Source organism: Gossypium raimondii, chromosome 8, assembly GCF_025698545.1.
Source record: "Gossypium raimondii isolate GPD5lz chromosome 8, ASM2569854v1, whole genome shotgun sequence".
NCBI lineage: Eukaryota > Viridiplantae > Streptophyta > Magnoliopsida > Malvales > Malvaceae > Gossypium > Gossypium raimondii.
Window position 1 is genome coordinate 2,973,590 of NC_068572.1, and position 12,253 is coordinate 2,985,842.

General features: G+C 29.8%; 1 protein-coding gene and 1 long non-coding RNA gene across 2 annotated transcripts; both read right to left on the bottom strand.

Moving 5' to 3' along the window:
* Window positions 1–2,832: 2,832 nt before the first annotated feature.
* Window positions 2,833–3,252, bottom strand: LOC105790284 (uncharacterized). Its single transcript, XR_008198346.1, has 2 exons — window positions 3,211–3,252; window positions 2,833–3,042 (listed from the first exon to the last, which is right to left on the bottom strand). It is a non-coding gene; the product is annotated as an uncharacterized LOC105790284 (long non-coding RNA).
* Window positions 3,253–7,452: 4,200 nt separating this feature from the next.
* LOC105790288 (L10-interacting MYB domain-containing protein) lies at window positions 7,453–10,430 on the bottom strand. The gene is made up of 4 exons (XM_052634466.1): window positions 10,272–10,430; window positions 8,096–8,434; window positions 7,815–8,003; window positions 7,453–7,758 (listed from the first exon to the last, which is right to left on the bottom strand). Exons 2-4 carry the CDS (start codon window positions 8,432–8,434, stop codon window positions 7,453–7,455), a joined length of 834 nt encoding a protein of 277 aa, XP_052490426.1. The 5' UTR covers window positions 10,272–10,430.
* Between the last annotated feature and the right edge of the window lie 1,823 nt (window positions 10,431–12,253).

A 12,253-nucleotide genomic window follows, 5' to 3' on the forward strand; every position in this document is an offset into this window, starting at 1 on the left:
CTAAGTTGTAACCTTTAATAAAAATGTTGGTTAAAACCTTTAATATATGAAAGTGGAGAGTTGCAAATTTTTAATTGACTACTTTATAATTTTTTATTTTAAAATACACTACATATTTTTTTACTTTTAAAATACACTATATATATATATATATATATATATATATTTAAAATACACTACATATATATTTTTATTTTAAAATACACTACATATATTTTTTACTTTTAAAATACACTACATATATATATTTAAAATACACTACATATATATTTTTATTTTTAAAATACACTACATATATTTTTTTACTTTTAAAATACACTACATATATATATATTTTAAAATACACTACATATATATATTTTTATTTTTAAAATATAGTACATATATTTTTTTATTTTTAAAATACACTACATATATTTTTTTATTTTTAAAATACACTACATGTATTTTTTAATTTTTAAAATTTTAAATACAATGCAATTTCTCCACTCCCATCTCCCCTCTTCCATCATTCCCCTCTTCCACCGTTCCCTCCTCCCATTTCCTATTCCCATGCAATACCCATTCCAATTTCCCATTCCACCGTGCCGTCCTCCCATTTCCCATTCCCATCTCCCCTCTTCCATCGATTCCCCTCTTCCACCGTGCCCTCCTCCCATTTCCCATTCCCATGCAATACCCATTCCCATTATCAACAATACCAACAGCAGTAGCAGCAACAACAGAAACAGCAACAAGGGTGTAAATCGGATGAGGTTAAAACGATATGGGTTGGTGACCTTGTTCATTGGATGGATGAAACTTTTCTCCACGGTTGCTTCTCTCATACCGGCGAGGTATAAGCAAATACAATAGTGTGGTTATAGCATGAAATTGATAGATGCATGTATTGTCATGAATCTTACACTAGATCTTTTTTTGTTTTATGTTTTGAGGAATTTGTTGGTTTTAGTACTTTGCTGCCTTTTTTGTTTGCAGGGTTTAAAGATAAGTTAAGGTTTGAGGTTTTTTACTAATATTTGTGGTTTATGTTTTTAATGTAATTACAGTTTTAGAAAATAATATGCCTTTATGGCCTAAAACTTTTTGCCCAGAACATTAAAGCTAATTAATTTAAAGACAAGGATTGTTTTTAATTGAAGCTAAACAGATGAATAGACCGTATAGTTGATTGCCATTATAAAATAATTGGATAATTGCCAAAAGTCAATTTAAGCTGTGTTGTAGACTGCCTGGATGATTAGCTTTTGGTTAAAAGCAGTTTACATCTCGTTTCATAAACATGGAAATTTAATAATAAGAAAAAAAACCTCTTATTTCACATCAAAACTTTGTCTTGATGCTTTCAAGAAAAGAACAAGCTTTGCAGCAGAGGAATCATAGTTGTTATAAAACTAGACATGTAATGACTTTTCATGTTGGGTGTTAATTAGGGAGATAGGTGGATTACGAAATCAATTATGCTTAAAATTCATTTTCCCTGCTACATGGACTCCTCCTCAACACTCAGAATTTTTGTTTAATATAGGCTTTTTAATGTAGATAACTTGTTGAACACATAAAATAGGATCCTCTTGTTTTTGTTTAATATAGGCTTTGGATCAGGTGTCTTAGCTCGCTTTGTTGTGGAGTGGGAATCGGGTAAAGAAGGTTGCACAATGCATGTGTCTCCTGATCAACTTTGGCCTCATACCAAGGTTCGATTTTTTTCTTATTTTGTTTTTTTCCTCTTTCTTTTAAAATAATTTTCTCAATTCTTTTCTCATACTATTTTACTTATGTTCCTTAGTATCATTTGTCAGCCACTTTGTTTCTTCAACATTTCTTTTCTTATGTCATATTAAAAATTTCATGGATTAAGATGCTATGTTGGCTCATTTTGCTGCTTGGTATGGTATCATTTATTTCCTGAATTTTTTAGAATTACTTGTGCCATGGTGGTTTACTTCTATGCTCGGGTAAAATCTTTTATACCTTTGTTAGCTTTTGTTTTTTTTAAGATTTCTTGATTCTTAGCACATATAGATCAATTTTTCATCCTTTTCTTTTTATGCTTTACTTCATTCTAGTACTTGACAAACTCATAGATTTTACATGTTCTATAATTTTTGTTAACATCATTAGAAAATCAAATGCATCAACGCAATTGTTAAGGTGTATTCATTAATATTATCTATTATTTCGTCTCGATGCTTAAGGCCCGGTATGTTGAAGTTATCTCCATTCCTTATTTTTGGCGATTTATTTTTGGAAATTATAGGTTGTAATGACTTTTGGAGTCCTTTTACTTGATTTATTTTCCATTCATCTTTCTAAAGGACTTAATAATGCGGTATTTTTAGCTTTTGGATTTGTGCATAAGATTACTACCTTTGAGAAGACAATTTGAATTTCGTGTCAATGAATTAAATCTCCTTCTTCCTAGATTGATTGGTTTGTAATTTTATCATTTATAGCTTGTTTGCGCTTTTGATCTGTTTAATTACTTGACTAGTGTTCTTTGTTTATATATAGTCGGGATATATATATATTGAATGGGGATGATGCTATTGAAGTAGGGAGACTCCATTTGACTCTATCCTAGTTCCTTTGAGGTACTATTTTCGACTTCCTTTCACTTTTTTTCTGTTCTAACTTTGAATCTATTGTATAATTTGATCGTTATCGGGAATAATTACATGCATTTGTTTGTGTTTTTTCTTTGCTTAAGCAAGTGTTAAAAGCCTTGGAAATTCGATTTGTGCCCTACAAGCTTTAAGTTATAATGTTTTTGAGTTTAGATGTTTAGGTAATTTCATTGTGTATGACTTAAAATTATAGTTAGTAATAATATTACTGTAAACCATGCTAAATTATAGGTCCAAAGATCAAAAGATAAAATGTTGCTACCTATGGGATAAGGTCAATATATCATTTAGAACCAGACTACTCAAAAGAAAAGCAATAACAATAACAACAATAATAACAGTGAGTGACAGCAAACCATCTCACCTTGAAGGAAGAATAACACTTTCTAACCAACCGTCCAAATGTAGACTTCCCCTGTCAATAGAGAAAAAAGGTAAATGTTGAGCATGAGAAAATAGAGGGAAAAAAACACAAGATATCTCTAACTTGTTAGTTTGATAGAGGAAACAGAATATCCTAAGCTCCCACAACCAAGAACAAAGTAAAAAAGAGGGGAGAAACTAGCAAAAACGAGGGACAAACCAGTAAACAAGGGAGAAACCAGCAAGAACGAGGGGAGATTTACTGTTTTGTTCCCAAATCAAAACAAATAAGATTGGGAAAGAAATTAGTTTAACATCTAAAGATAAAATGGTAAATTAATAATTTAAAGTAATGGTATTTTTGTCTCCTAAATATGTCTATTGCCCTGACTTGTCCTAACTCTTTGCTTTATCCACCAGTCACCCAAAGTCGTCGGTCTGAGAGAAATCTCTCATTGTCTTTGGCACCAACACATCCAAAGGTGTTTGATTGACTCCAGGCGATCGGTGATATTAAAGGAGAAAAAATCCACCGCACTGTTGTGCGTTGCCATCCAAAGGGGGCCTTACTTTTCTTCTATCAGTTTTAACAATGCTGACGTGTTACTTGTCAATCGTCATTATCGAGATCATTGTGAAATGCGCTTACGCGTTTTTTACTATCTCCAATTCGTCAACCGCGCACCTTACAAATTAAAATTAAATTGAATCAAATCTTATGCTTATCTTCGATTTTACGATTTATGTTCGGGGTTCACGGCTGCTTCTCCCAATAATATTATCTCTAAAATTAGGGGCAAAGCTATAAATTTTTTTAGGGGACCGAAATTAATTTGTAATTTTTAAGATTAATAAAAATACAATTTCATTATTTTAATAGCCTATATCTTTATAATTTTTAAACGATTAAATCAAATTTTTATCATTTTTAAGGGTTCAAAATGTAATTTTACTTTAACTAATTTAAAATTTTAAAGGAACTAAATAAAAAAATTTTCATTTTAGGGGTGGCCAGAGCCATGCCAGCCCCCTAGCTATGTCTCTGTCCAAGGTTCAAATTTGGATCCTCCTATTGAGAGTGCAATGTGTCTTATAATTATTATAATTATTTTATTATTTATTATTACCAAATTTTGTATTTAATTTTTTAGAACTAAGGTATCTGATTTTTATTGTTCATGTAGATTAATTATCTTGGGATTTTTACATGCTCTTCTTAATAATATCATTTTCAATGTTCAAATTCATGTTTTCTTCGCCACAATGTAATGTGACTTAGCATTGTACTCAACACCTGGTCAAAAATATCTTTCGGCATACAAATAATGTAGTCAAATATTGTTATTAGTCTTTGTATTATACGTGAGTTATGCAGTTAGCCTTATACTTTAATTTGGTAAGTTTTAGTCTCGATATTTTTTTTAACTGGTCAATTTTAATACATATTTTTTTGAAATTTCAATCATGACCTGAACGGTAATTGTTAAACTTGTTTGATTAAATTATGCTATTAGTTGTGTACTATGCATAAAATTATAGATTTAATCCACATTCACCGGTTGGATTATTATTAGTCCCTATATTTTTAATTTTAAATTTTCAGTATTGATGCAAACAATAACCGTTATATCTACCGATCGATATTTTTATCGAATATGTGAAAACAACAAGATACGTGATATTACAAATGTGATAATACGTTTGGTACACTAAATCTTGAAAAATAGCATAATTTAACAAATTTAACGGCTATGATTCGTTTAGGACTGAAATATCATATTTCAAAAAGTACAAGGGTTAAAAGAAATCAAAGTACATGGACTATAATTTAGTTTAACCCAAATAATGCGTTATATAGCTCACCAAACACGTCATTAGGGAAGAGAAATAGATCGTCAAAGTAATATGCTTACCACAAAATGACAAGTGTCACTATCAAAATCAGCTTAAAAAAAAGAGAGGCCCAAACCCTAATGGACCTGACCCGGTTTGACATCTCGTTTTTCAAAATTGAATTTCAAAACGAGTCGGGTTGGGCTTAATTCTTTGGTTAATTAAAGGCCAGTTCTTCATTGCTTTTGAAAAGTACTTTTGAAAAGTACTGTGGAAAAGTACTTTTGAGAAGTGTTTTTGAAAATTTTGAGTGTTTGGTATTGCTATCAAAAAGTGCTTTTGAAGAATAAAATGTCCATTTTAGACATGATATTATAAAGTAACAAATATGTATTTAAATAATGTTCAAATTAGTTAATATTATGATATTTTAGCAAAAATATAAAAAATAATTTATTATAACTTATTGTTAATATTTTGATATATAATATTAATTTTAAATATTTCTAAGTAATTAATATTAATTATTTATTAAATTTAATTAGAATATATAAACTATATTTAAATATTTAAATATAATAATTAAATATTTGTAATTAGGTATTGACACAATTGTATTGTTATAAAAATTATTTTTATTTTTAATTAATGTTTTTAACACATTTGTATTATTTTATTTTAAAATGTATTTTAGTATATAACTCATATTAGATATTAACATAACATAGAAAACATAAACCTAACAAATTAAAATATTACATATATTTGGATTGAAGTTTTAAAAAGGGGATAATATTTATATATCAGATATAAATACTAAAAATTTTACAATAGCATTTATAATTTAAAGTGAATTCATTAAACTAGAAGTTATAGCATCTCTTGTTAATTCCATTTCAAAACCACTAAAATTGTTTGATTCACCGTCATCATCACTATCCTCGTCGTCGTCGTCATCATCACTTTCTCGACCATGTGCATTTTCTGAATCAATATTATTCTCATATGCCCAATTAATATCTTCATATTCCATAAAATCTGCATCATTTCGACCGACATGTTTTCGGATAAAATTGTGTATCGTCATTGTAGCAACAACGATCATCGTTTGCTTTTCAAAACTATAACTTGGCATATCCCTTAAAATGACCCATTTTTTTTCAAAACACCAAAAGTTCGTTCAATCACACTACGTAATGATGAATGTGAATGATTGAATATCTCTTCTTTACCAGATATCGATCTACCTCTACGGAAGTCAGGTAAATGATATCGCTGACCTCTATATGGTCCAAGATAACCTTTCATTTTATGATACCCAGAATCAACAAGCTAATATTTTCCTACAAGTCATAATATAACAAACAATTAATTCAAGAATTTTTTTAATAAAAATTATCAATTAAAGAACTTATACTTTATTATTTAAAAAATCACATATAAATAAAATATCTAACCATTTGGAGGGTGCGGAAATTTGTATTTTGGATCTCGAATTGCATCAAGAAATATTATAGTGTCATGTGCCGATCTTTCCCATCCAGCCATGACAAATGTGAAACACATATTAAAATCACATATTGCCATAACATTTTGAGTCGGGATACGTTTTTTTCCAATATAGGAAATTTGTTCATTTGGTGGAAGAATAGCCACAATGTGAGTACCATCAATTGCACCTATGCAATACTGAACAAATAATTATATTAATCTCGTGCATATTTTTAGTCGACCAAATATATTAAAATATAATAATATAAAATTAAATTTTAACCTTAAAATGCGGCATATATCTAGAATTATTACGTATTTGTTAGGGTATTGAGCTAAAAAAAGGATTTTCGGGTGCAATTAGATTAGTGGCCATCCTTGAAACTTTCTCAAGCACAACTGCAAAGTGTCGACTTATTATTGATCCAGACCTTTGAAATCTTTCTCGACATTGGGAAACTTTTGCACCGGTGCCCAAGATGTATAAAAAAATTCCTAACATTTCAGTAGAAGATATGTTTCTTGAAGTTTGCAAGTTGTATATTGTCTCCAAAACTCTCAGCAAACTTGTGAATACCATTTTAGACATCCTAAAATTAATCATACAACATGATTCGTGACCGTCAAGGATCTCTCGGATCCATGTCTCACCTGACTGTTCTGAATCCATGCATGGTTGCCTCAATATATACTTCTCGTAATATAATTGCACGGAAGAAGATGCAACAACAAATAATCGGTTAAAACATTCCATGCGTTGTAAAATCTCTTTCTTTTCCCTTTCATCGTCACTTTCATCAATGCTATAATCCTCGAATATACTCATCACTTGTGAATAAATTTTATATCCAAAATCACATATAAACAACTATTGATAAAACTAATTTAGTAAAAAATAAGTAGAATATAAATTCAATATCTAAAGACCAAACATAAACAACTTTTAATAAAACTAGATTACACATAAATAAGTAGAACATAAGTTCAATATCCAAAAACCAAACATAAATAACTATTGATAAAACTAGTTTAGCATTGTTGTTTAGTCACATAATAGATATCTTTGAACCCTAAAAGATCAAAAAAATTTCAACTATCCTCAATTTCCGTCTTAAGCCACAAAGCTCTAATATTGGGATTAATTGATAAGAAACATAATTCGCTTGTCCTTATTGAGCAATAATCTAAGTGCAAAAAAGTATAACAGACTAGCTTCTGGAACTTCTTCCGACATGCTGTCAAGCATTTTGACTGCCTGTGGAATACCAAATGGATCCATAACAGGAGTCAAACTAGATGTGGCTTGACTCATATTGTCAGCTGCTTTGCATAATTTTTCTATTTGACTGGACAATCTTGCAGCCCCTCCAATTTGCTTTGAGGATTTCTTTCTTTCAGTTTTAAAATGTGAACTTGACACCTCAGGGTTTTTTTTCTTTTTTGACTGTTTCCATCAATTTGAACATCATTTAAAATGTGAACATCATTTAAAATGTAAACATCATTTCTCATATTCTCTTCAGGTATTTCGTTGTTAACATCCTCAAAAAAATCAGTAGGGAGTGTACCAGAAGAAGGTGCCCATACTTTATCACCTGTTGCAACTATCCCCATGAACATTTTATCCAACTTCCTTTCGAATTCAGGATCAATGCCCGATGTTCTAAAGTTTTTAGCTTCAGGCACAACCTACATATAAAATGATAGTTTAAAAACAGTAATTATCAACAACACCATAAATAAGAAAAAAATAAAAAAAATATTTAAAATTATTAATGTACCTGGAGCCTACTCTCCCACCATTCATCCGATGCATCAACGGTTCTTTTTATAGGATTCCACCCTAAACCAGTATCTTCGCCTTTAAGTTTCTTCCAAGCTTTCCATTCTTTTTTTAGGGCATCCCACCTATTTTTAAGTCGTCTTTGTGAAAAACCCTTGCCCGTTTCTTTCTCAAAGTTTGTCATTATTTTCAACCATCCACCTCTTGTGAAATGAGTACCAGGCCTATTGCCATTCAATATCTCTTTAATACAAATATCACAAAATATTTCTGTCAATCTCTTATCCCACGTTGCTTTTACTTTTTCATCACTAACTTCAACAGCCGAAGTACTCATCTATTGTGTATACGAACAAATTCGTTTCAACTAGTAAAGCAATTAAGAAAATCAAATGTCACATAAGTATATATGTTTACATGTGTATCAAAATTTTAACTATATACATGAACAAATAACAATAATAATGATAATAATGAAGTAATCCAAGAAATTGATTAACATGGTAAAATGATATAACTTTACCATTACCATCATTAAAAATGAAAAAAATCACAAGAATTAATAGCTAAAATTACTCTTGATGAACCTTTATAGGCACAAGTTTTTAATTAATATTTATGTAATTAAAAATAGTCCCTTTAATATGATTATTAATTATTATTATTGCTACTGACAAAATTTTCTATATATTTGTGAGATTTTAGCCCCTTTGTTTCATTCAAGAAAATCAACTCAGTTAAAAAACGTTTTACATTATTTTCTTCTCTCACGCCTCCTCTGCCATTCTCTCATTCTCTTCGATAACTTTTTCTCCCCCCATCTTTGATATCTTATTCTTTTTCTTTTTTTCCCCTTCTTTTACCTAATTGCTTCCCAAATGTCTCTTCAGATTGCTTGGGACTTAATACTGAATTTTAAGTAAAAGTGCACGAGTAGAGATGAGGTTTTCCATTTCCCTTCATCTTCACTGCTAACCAGTGAAAATTCTAATACTCGATAATGGTAATTTTCAGTTTTGATTGTTCAATTATTATTTTTCTTATTTTTTATTTATATCTAATTTGTTTCATTATATTTCGAATCTCTATCGATGAGTATTTTATTAGGGATTTGATTTCACGTTAGTGGATCGATCTGTTTTTTCATGCATTGAGGCAACCATATTAGAATATCTTTTTTTGTCTTTTATTTTATTTTATTTCTGAATTGTAATTTAGAAGTTGCTGAAAGTTTTATTTGGTTGTTGAGAAAAGGCTTGGAAAGCTAATTTAAGTATTAGATTATACGAATCAATCAGTTTTGAAGTATTTCGACGATATGTTTCTTATATTCGGCTTATCAATGGGGTTAAGAATGTCATAAACTCTTAATCTATTACTGAAAATTGCAATAACTGTGAAATTCAAAGTCCTATTTGGTTGCTGAGAAATGTTACTGGAAAATTAATTTGAGTATTATATTCAAAAGTTTTAACTATTTAAAAACTGACCAATTTGAACTATATGTTCTTGTCTTTGGCTTGTTAGTGGAATTAGAATGCAATAACCTATTGCTGAAAACAAAATCTGTTAAATATATCTATTATGCTTTTTAAGTGTTTTTTGTGTCACATTGATTTGGACTTTGGTGTATTAGAATGACTGAAGTCTAGGCTCTAATTAATTCATTGACTGGTTTTCGCCTTTTTAGCTTGAACTTTACATTCATTTAAGAAAGGTTTGCTTCCTTAAGTTAGATTAGAAGGATTGAACTTGAAATTGTTTCCTTTGTGAAGGTTTGTGCTTTACCACCTTGATTGGTCTGTTGTTACACAGGAACTCGAAGATTGCATTAAGGGATTGTTGTATTTGGTGGGAGTGGTAGAACATCCAATCCGGTTTTCAGAACTGATTGATACGGATAGAGAGAGACACAGAGCCAGAGAAACAGGTTTTCTATTTTAACTCAATGTTTTTAGTTTTTGTTAGGATGAATGCATGGATTACAACCCCCCAAATAAATAAAGCATGCCAAAACAAAGAAAGGGTTAAATTTCGGTTTGGGTTTTGATTCCAGAAACCCTTTGCTAACATCATTTGTTTTGTCCATTATCTTAGCAGCCAATATCATCTGTTTCATCGTGCATAAAAGTACAGGCAACAAAACTCATCCTATGAAAAAAAGATAAACTCACCGGTGGTGGAGAAGAGGAACAAAGCACCAGCAGAGGAACAAATAACCAACACCAGTAGAAGAACAAAGAACCAGCACCAGTAGAGGATCAAAGAAGTAGCAGAGGAACAAAGAACCAGCGATGAGAGAAGAGATGAGAGCAAAAAGAACCAGTTTGTGTGTGTGGCTAAAAAAGTAAAAGAAGACTTAGAAGCACTTTTTGGCCTAAAAGCGAAATTTTTCGCTTTCCTCTGCCCAAAAGTACTTCAAAAAAGTTAGTCTACTGTCCCCAAATGAAGTGTGTTCTTCATTACTTTTCACCCAAAAGCACTTTTATATGTAAAAGTGCTTTTCAACCGGCCAGACTAAATCGAGTCAGTGTTGAGTTTAGAAAAAATCTGCTAAGTCCTGCCCTAACCTGTTAATTACCAAAATATCCTCCTATATAATATTAATTTAAAACATACTATAATAAAAATTACATTAATATTTGCTATAACATAATTATACCTAAAAAACAATTAACAATATCATTGAAAAACAAAAAAAAAATTATTAATTTATTTTATTAACAATATAATTAAAAAATAATAAAATTATTAATTTATTTTTATTGGTAGTAAAAGACAGCTTAAAGCGAAAAACTCAAAAAATTATAGTAGTGACTCAAAGCAAGAACATAATCCACATCAACTAAACTTTTAGCTGATTGCGGGGTTCTTCAAACCAATGAATTATTGTGGAATTAGTCGTCGTACATTTGGCCATATGATCAGTTACTGTATTTTGCGACCTCGGAATGTGACGAGCAAGGATCTTCAAATTTCGACTCAATAAATGATGGATAAGACGCATTTCAGTCAAATGACTTAATAAAATTATTATTTTATTTTGATAAGTAATATAAAAAAATGAAATTTGTGTCGTATCGAGTCGGGTCAGAATTGAGTATAGTTTTAATTTTTAGAGAAGATAAATTAATGTTTAATTTTGAGTCAAAATCGAGTTATGTTAGAAATATTATAACAACCAGTTTCTGAGTCTGATCGGAACAGTGGTTAGAGACCACTTAACCGAGTCAAAATATTTATTTTAATATTTTAATAAGTTTTACAGCATGATAGAATGATATTATAAAAATTTCGTTAATAAATTTTACCGTTTAAATGCTTGATTTGATAAAAAGGACTTAATCGCATAAAATGCAAAAGTAGCATGTTATAAGTTAAGAGTATTTATTTGCTATGATAAGTTAAATGTGAGGTCCTTATTATGTTACTGGACCAATGATAGTGGTGTTGGCCATAAATGACCTTATAATATGCGAATTATGCATTTATTTCGTTAAGGTTAAAATGGTAATTATATAATAAAGTTAATTATAATAAAACATAACAAAATGGTTCATTATTTTCGCATATTTTTGAACCGAAACTAAAAAAAATAATAGGGTTTTGAATGCTTAAACCATTCGGCACTTGTGTGGCTTTATTAAGGTATGTTCTTTGCTCGGTTTTTGATGATTTTTACGTTTTTGAGATCGTTGCTTTGTATTCTAGATAGCCCATGCTTTAATTTTGAAAGTTGTTAATGATTTTGTGAAGTGCCATTGATGAATACTTGAGCTTTTTAATGTTTGATAATGGAAAATGGTTATTTGTTGATAGATTTAAATGTTTTGTAAAGTGATTTTTGACAAAAATGAGCATTAATTAGGGTTTTTTTAAAGATAGAAATATTATGGTTAGAAATGAGAAATAGATGAAAATATGGGCTGATTAGAAGCTATATAGTATTCGGCTAAGTATATGTGTAAAGAAATTTTGTATATTTTATGTAATTGTGAATTAGGGACTAAAGTGTCAAAATGTGAAAATATGAGGGCTATTTTGTAAAAAGGCCAAAATATATGTATATGGATTGAATTGAATGGTTTGGTGAATAAATGGGTTAAATTTGAATTTATATAGATCAATATAAACAAATACAGGAACTTGATCGGGG

Bases quoted from the DNA above. Each gene is read 5' to 3' on its own strand.
- LOC105790288 (XM_052634466.1), bottom strand. From the start codon at position 8,434: ATGAGTACTTCGGCTGTTGAAGTTAGTGATGAAAAAGTAAAAGCAACG. The intron at 8,004-8,095 runs GTACATTAATAA...TTTTATATGTAG, and splicing joins GGTGGGAGAGTAGGCTCCAG to GTTGTGCCTGAAGCTAAAAA. The intron at 7,759-7,814 runs GTTTACATTTTA...TGATGGAAACAG, and splicing joins AAGAGAATATGAGAAATGAT to TCAAAAAAGAAAAAAAACCC.